We start from the raw sequence: 8,201 nt of genomic DNA, 5'->3' as shown, positions 1-8,201 counted from the left end.
TGCATAGAAGAAAACATAAGAACTAAACTTGTGGACTTTGGACATAAAGAGGATTTTATGAATTTGACTTCAAAAGCAAGGGAGGTAAAAGCTAAAATAAATGAATGGGACTATCTCAAATTAAAAAGCTTCTACACAGCAAAAGAAACTATCTACATGGTAAGGAGACAACCATTTGAATGGCAATATATTTGCAAGCAACGCATCCAATAAAGGCCTAATATCCAAAATATACAAAACACTCATAGAACTCAATAACAACAACAACAACAAAAAAAAACAATCCAATCAAAAAATGAACAGAGAACCTGAACAGACTCTTCTTCCTAGAAGACAAATGGCCAACAGATATATGAAAAGATGCTCAACATCACTAGCTATTAGAAAAATGCAAATCAAAACCACCATGAGATGCTATCTCACACCTGTTAGAATAGCTGTTATCAACAGGGCAAGTAATAACAAATGTTGGGGAGGATGCGGAGAAAAAGAAACCCTCATACACTGCAGGTAGAATTTTGTCAAGAATTTGAGGAAGAGTGGAAAGAGGCTTTGGGAAAAGGGAACGCCATATATAAACACTTGAAAACAAGAGATAGTGTAACTTTAAGCAGGTCTTCTGGGTTTCAAACACAGGTAGTGGAGTGGAGATTAGGCTGGGTATGTAAGCATGGGCTAGATGTTAAAAGGTCTCCTTTTGTTTAGTAAGGGATTTAGACTTTATCCCATAGTACAGGGATTAGCACACTTTTGCTGCAATAAACCAGGTGGTAAAATTTTAGACTTTGTGGGACATACAGTCTTTACCACAAAGACAAATTTGTCATTGTAGCATGAAAGTAGTCATGAATAATATGTAAACGAGCATAGCTGTATTCTAATAAAACTTTATGGACACTGAAATTTGAATGTAAAAATAAATAAATAAATTGCTTTGGTCACTAAAAAAAAAAAATCCAATCAAAAAATGGACAGAGGACCTGAACAGATTCTTTTCCCTGCACTGCAGATTGGTACAGCCACTATGGAAAACAGTGTGGAGGTTCCTCAAAAAACTAAGAATTGATCTACCATATAATCCAGCAAACCTTCTACTGGGTATTTACTCTAAAGACTTGAAAACTCATATTCAAAAGATATTTGCACACTGATGTTCCTAGTGGCAATATTCACAGTGTCCAGGACATGAAAGCAACTGACGTGTCCTACAATAGATGATTGGCTAAAGAAGCTGTGGTACATATATACAATGAGATATTACTCAGCCATAAAAAGAGATGAAATACTGTCATTTGCGACATGATAGATGGACCTTGAGATAATCATGCTAAGCAAAATAAGCCAGACAGAAAAGGTTGAAAATCACATGATATCACTTACATGTGGGTTATAGACCTAAAAGCAATAAACGAACAGGGCAAACAGAGACTCATGGATGTTGACAATAGACTAGCGGTTACCAGAGTGTGGGGGGAGGGAGGAGGAGGGATGTAGATGGGGTAAAAGGGATCAAGTATGTGGTGGCAGAAACAAGTCTAACTATGGATGGTGAACACACAATGCTATATATATATATATATATACTGTTAAATTGTACACCTGAAACATTGAATTTCATTAACTAATGTCACCACAATAAAAATTAAAAATGAAAAACAGTAAAAAAGTCTCCACAACTGCACATAGGACAACTATTGTTTACAATGTTAGAATTCCATTTCTAGTTTTGATTTTAATAGCACTGATGTACAACACAGACAGACCATTTGCAGAGTAACTTGAGGGGGATGGAATAGTAAAATTCCCTGAAACAGATTTGTTTAATGTACTATTAGTCTCTCTCACTAAACAATGTAGTAGAGCAGTTAAATTTAGCAATCTATTTCTATTTATCATAAAACCCTTAAATCGCCGGCCAGTATGATTAAGATTTCAAAACCAGTTATTATTTATAGAATAGGTAATAACAATACCATGCCAGTTACCAAGTAAAATCATTAGAGAAGCAGAATAAAAATGTGAAAAGATATGAGAGATATGTTCTGAGGAGCTTTTTCTTTTTTTATATAGTGATGGGGTAAAGAATGTGTAAAACAAAGGGATGACCAAAATGCAATGGTATATATTTTTTGGAGAAAAAGAATTATATAAAATTCAATTTTATCTTTTATTCATAGACATACAGGGATGACAAGCTGAAATCATGTGTAGTCAACTCAGTCATTTAGTCCAAAAGAACCATCTTAAGAACTACCTTACGAAAAACAATGTTGTTCATTTTTAAAAAGCACCTATGTTCAACTTATAAACAGGTGATGTTCTGAAGTTGCTAGAATTTGGAAATATTTTTTTTTCCTGTAGAAGCAATGCCATGACTACTAGTTAGTTTCCCTGGTTAGTGATCAAAAGTTTACTGAACCCATAACATAAGCAATTTTGAAACTATTTGTGTTAGTCTGGGTCCTGGCAGCAGAAACGATATTGAAGAAAGAAAGCATCCCCCCCATTAATCTTGGGCATAGGATTCACCACACACAAGATTTTATTTAAAATGTGGAATTTATCACCTATGCCATCTACAAAGTATTAGCAACTGGGGTAGATGCTTACATATGTTAGCTAATGTATTTTTTCTAGCAACTCTGGCAAGTAGAAATTACTATCCCTATTTTACGCTTGAATAATGATACAAAATATAATTTATCCAAGTTTACATAGTTAGTAATTTGTTAGAATGAAAGCCCAAATCTGCCCTACTGAAAAGCCTGTGCTGTTTCCATTATGCTTCATTGCTTTTTCAATACCCTGTCCCCCCAAATACACACACACACACACACACACACACACACACACACACACACACACACACACACACACTCCAGACTCTCAGAGTCCTCACACTTCTACAGAGCCCTTACTGCAACTGTGTACTCAAACCTGCCTCAAATCTCATAGAACTCTCTGCTCTAAAATTATCCATTGCCATTGTCTCAATACAAAGTCAAAGCCCATTAGTGAAACCGACCTTAATTGGGTGTAAGATAGAGATAGCCCTTGACATCCTAGAGGTGTCTGCATTTAAAAAAGGGAAATTTAAATATGTGTGTCTGTTATATGTGTCTGTGTGCATACACATATAAACAGATGATACACACATATATGTTTATATATCTATCTCTATTGCTATCTCTATCATCTCTATCTCTATCTCTAATAACTAATTTATCTATCTCTATCTATATATTTAGGCACAGTTTCAAAGTGAGGTGTCAGAGTAGAGAAGATCTTTTAAGTCTGACAGGGCACAGGGCAAAATAGGCTCACCTCAGGTGTGCGACATGAGGTCACTTTTCTTACATTATTATTCCTGTTAGAGTGTTGGTGTAAAAACTTTAAACAGGGACAAGAGTCACAGTTAGCACAATTGGAAGAAGATGAAAAACTATGTACAACTTCACGATCATTTTTTTTTTTTTTGCCTGGAGGTTTATAAACTCAGAGTTCTTGAGCCGTGCTGCATTTTTTACAGGCTGCAGATGGGCTTCAAGTGGGAAGTTAGGCTCAGAGAGATCCCAGATGATTCATGTGAGGCATGACATCCATAGTGATTCTTTTCAGCTAGAACTTGAGAGAAACCCTGAATGATGAGACCTTTTCTTTCCTCTCTCAGAAAAAGTTCAAGACTACTCTAGGGAAAGTCTAAGCCTAATGGCATGGATTTTCACAAAACTAGGAAGCCATGAAGTCTTGGTAGATCTCCAAGGGAACTATTGGCTCTCTGGCTCCTTGCTGTCAACCAGTTGGCAGCTTCCAAATAGTCTTCCTGACGAGTTCTATGCAGCTGTGTTTTATATTTCCATGTGGCCTTGCCAGAGGTCCCTCCCTTATACAGACCTAGTTTCCACAATTAGTGTGAACTCAAAACAATTTAGCTATTGAAGACGTTAAATCCTAAAGGCCTCGTGGGGCTATTTTCACCTCTTTGCACTATTTCCAGGCTCCCAGATTATATTGTAAGTGTAAATTAAGGAAGTCTCACAATCCAATGGTTCTGACTTGAACATATCTTAAGCCTCATTTTCTAATGCTTTTATTGGCCTCATTTTAATGATTTCACCACACTGAAAGATAAACTCTCTGTAATCTTAAAATCATGTCTTAGAAAGTACTTTGCTCCCATTCTTAAATGTACCTAGTACTGTTTCTCAGGTATAAAAATTGACCACTGATCCATTTTCTCTTTTGTCATTAAAATCTTTCAGAAATTTATTTTCATTACCTGACCAAGTTATAAATACCATGCAATATCTATATAATTCCATTTTTTTAAAATAATAAATTGGTTTCACTTAATAAAATACAAAACCAGATGAAGTTACTCTGTGTATCCAATGGTTAGGAATGTACATTTGGCAGTTGCTGGGGGATGGAGGAGATGCTGAAAAGCTCACTCCTCTACCCAATATACAAGATCAGTTATAGATCATATATTCAAGAAAACACAAAATATAATGTAAATGGTTCTTATTTCATTTTTTAATCCATGGTTTCCATTATATACCCAAAGAATATGAGCTTAATTTTGATGCTCTCTCTCTCTCCCCTACCCAATCTCAGCCCCTGTGGTGCCTTTTTAAAAACTTGGGGCCTCCTCATCTTCACAGGGTCATGTTTCCAGCCATGTTTCTCAGTTGGATATTTGTGCCTCACAACATAGTACCTGACACACAGACCCTTTATAAACACTTGTGAAATGAGTTTTGGAACCTGAACAAGAATGACCGTGATGTCTGAGAAGAAATACAAGTCCAAGAATCAGGAAATTAGCTGAACAAGATTTGATAATGAAGATGATGGTGATTATAGTTGTTGTTTAATGACTATAGATGCTTAACATTGTACTGAAAACTTTAAAAATACAATCTTATTTTACTTTAATCATCACAACATCAGGCATCATTACCCCTTTCACACATGAATAAACTGAAGCTTTGAGAAATAAAGTAATACATTCAAGGCCACATAGCTATTAAGTATATATTTACTGGGATTAAAGCACCTTTCTGTTAAACAGCAAAATTAATGCCTTTTTATCCTTTCTGATCTGGTCTCCCATTTTTTCATCTCTTAAATATGGAAATTTTAATAGTCATTAAGATCTCTTCCAACTTTAAGATGGTCTAGATGCAAGGTGACACACATCTCAGAAAATTTACATTCAATTAGTTTTGCTTATTTATTAAAATCCTGAAAAAAGACAAAGAAATGTGTCTTCAAAGCTGAAAATTTAGGAACCTTGAAAGTAAATAAGATAGGAAATTTGGAGAAGGTTGAGCTTTTCAAGGGTTTTCCAGATTCACTTAAAGCTAGATTTAGCTTTGTCTTTTTAGAACAGTTAACATTTACTGATAACTTGCTATGTGTCAGAAATTGTATCAAAAGTTTATATATATTATCCCACATAAATCTCAAACAACCCCCATAAGATAGTACTATTATTGTTCTCAATTAACAGATGAAGAAACAAAGTTTAACTTGCTTAAGGCCACACAGCTAGCATGTGTGGACTAAAATCTAAAGCTTGGACTAAAATCCAGACATGTTTAACTCTGAAGCCCACAATTTTAACTTTGAGATTATGCATGCTACTTTAGCTTATTTATGTGCACATTTAATGTAAATTATATCATTGTCATTTCTTTTGAAATAAATCCCATAGGCTGTAGATCAGAAAGCTGCTTAGTTTGCTATCACATAAGCCAATACCATAAAAGTGGTGACACTTACCACATATCTCATGATGCATGCCTTATTGGTGCAATTAAATATCTCTGAGTCACTCTCAGTTACACAATTATGAGTTACCTATTCTGCTTTCCTTTCCTTTAGATATTTCTTTTTGTCCAAAGTGGATAGACTAACAAGCATCAAAGAAAATAGACAGTCACATCAATGAGAGATTTGCAATCTCTGACCTGAAAAAAATCTCCAGAGAAAAAATATAGTGCCTAGGGTGATCGGCATAACTGAAATCCTACCTTACTAAACGTATTCTCACAGCACATTCAGTACTTATTAGAAAGGATTATTGACACTTTCAGAAGATAAAATCTCTAAGACCCTGAAAGCAAATTAACTTTGGTAGTAAGAAGAATTCAAGTTAGATGTTACTTTCTACATTCAGACAATTTTATTTTCATTTTAACTCAGACATATACTATCATTTATCTACTTGCATGTATGAAGCAAAAATTCACATATTTTTCTCTTCTGCTTTGATCTTCTGAAAGAAGTGACCTTCAAGTTAAGCTACACAGAAAGTATAGAAATGCTCAAAAAAGGCACATTTAGATTCTGTAACTCTTTAGAGAGAGGAGGATAATTTTAGAAGCTATAATTTTTTATAAGTATTAGTTCATTTTTAATTTAGCAAAGTACATACTTTGTAAAATAACACTAATAAGGTATGTTATTTTTCCCTAACCAACTTCTTCGCAATGAAATCCAACTGCAATATTCATTTAGAAGTTTGATAATGTTCTCTTTTGTGAGTTTTGAGACTATTTGAAAACCCATTACATATAAATTATATCATGGAAAAGCTGTATAAATATTATATTATGTCACATGCTGTTCTAAGGATCTGTCAGGATTTCCTTTATACACTGAATTTTGAGTGGTATATAAATCAGATATAAAAATTCATGTTTGACTGAAACTTAGCACAAAAGGCCTCCTCCAGAGGCAAATGCTTTTTGCAAAATGTGGTTTGAATTATGTTGGTCATTTTTAACTTACAGAAATGTAGAAAATGTATTTGTGGTTTTAAAGGAGAGAGATTCTTTCCATTTTTATAACTCATTAGGAAACTTTAGAGTACTTTAGACTGTTTTGTGGTTTAGTTCTTCTCAGGTGTTTCCCCAAAGCAATACTGAAACCTGAATGGTGTCTGCTATGAGTCCAATGAGTCCAATGATAACTGTTCTGAGCACAACTGTGTCTATGGAGTATACATACATACACACACACATACACACATACACACACACACACAGAAGAAGTGTATATATATATATATATATATATATATATATATATATATACACACACACACACACACACACACACACACACACACATACACACATATCTTAGAATAGAAGTTCCAATAATATGACTGGGGTATATTAGGCCTATCAGTTGTCCACTTTGTTCTGATATCAAGTAAACTTTCATCTATCAAGAGATCTCCTATATGTACCATAGTTCAGCATGTATTGCTTGTAATTCTAAAACTGGATCTTTCACTTGAAGAAAATTCCTGAGTTAAACACTGCTTCTTGTATGTGTTCTTTGATAATAAAGTTTTGCCTTTTCTAAATTTTGCTTTCCTCTAACATATAGAGCAACTTGTGGCATGTTTAACAGATATTTGTGAAGATCTCATTTGTAAACTATTTAATATATGTATGCTTATGCATATAAATTACTTTGTTAAATAGTGTTGAACCTATTTTGTCTATATATCTACTATGTTGCTGAGTAATTGAATAAATATCTAAATTATTATTTTAGTATATGTAGAGATTATGATTATATTTTCTCTTAATAACATTAGTTAAAATCTGAGAAAAGTTTTTGGGGGACTGAAAAAGTTGGCATAATTTACAAAGTTGAGTAAGCCAATCTTTCAAATGACTTTAAAGGATAATAAAAATAGAAATATGTTATATGATTGAATTGCTTCCACTTATAGTATATTTAGTTCATCAATGCATTAGAATAACAATTCGTAGTTATTATTTATTACCGTATAATAGATAAAGGCATTAAAGCATAAAGTTAAAAATTTCTCAATGTCATTCCTTAGGTTTTTATTTAATTCCATTTAGTATCTGGGTTTCTTGATTCTTAAAACAGTTCTCTTTTCATCGTATTACATTATTTCTGGTGCAGTTACTAGAATCTTTTGGTCTAGTAACAGGGCAGACAACCCAAAGGGTAATCAAACATTTGTCTATGGTTAATGGAGCACTGCAGAGCAGAAGGGAACTATGTCTTCATGGATGTTTTATCTACTAACCTTGTATCATGGAAATTAGCCAACTCTACAATAGAGAGATCTGAATGCCAGATATATTTTTTTAATTTTTCATATTAACAGGAGAGCATGGTTACTAATGAGGGGTCATATCCCAAAT

General features: G+C 33.8%; 1 protein-coding gene across 1 annotated transcript in view; it reads right to left on the bottom strand.

Annotated features, from left to right (window-relative positions):
• Nucleotides 1-8,201, bottom strand: part of PPP1R3A (protein phosphatase 1 regulatory subunit 3A) — a 49,932-nt gene that overhangs the window by 40,265 nt on the left and 1,466 nt on the right. Inside the window, exon 2 of the mRNA XM_023537956.1 lies at nt 583-624. Within this exon, the coding sequence (XP_023393724.1) occupies nt 583-624 (42 nt within the window). The remainder of the gene's footprint in view (nt 1-582; nt 625-8,201) is intronic.

This window comes from Pteropus vampyrus, unplaced genomic scaffold (genome assembly GCF_000151845.1).
Source record: "Pteropus vampyrus isolate Shadow unplaced genomic scaffold, Pvam_2.0 Scaffold206, whole genome shotgun sequence".
Lineage (NCBI taxonomy): Eukaryota > Metazoa > Chordata > Mammalia > Chiroptera > Pteropodidae > Pteropus > Pteropus vampyrus.
This window is presented reverse-complemented; position numbering and strand designations above follow the sequence as displayed.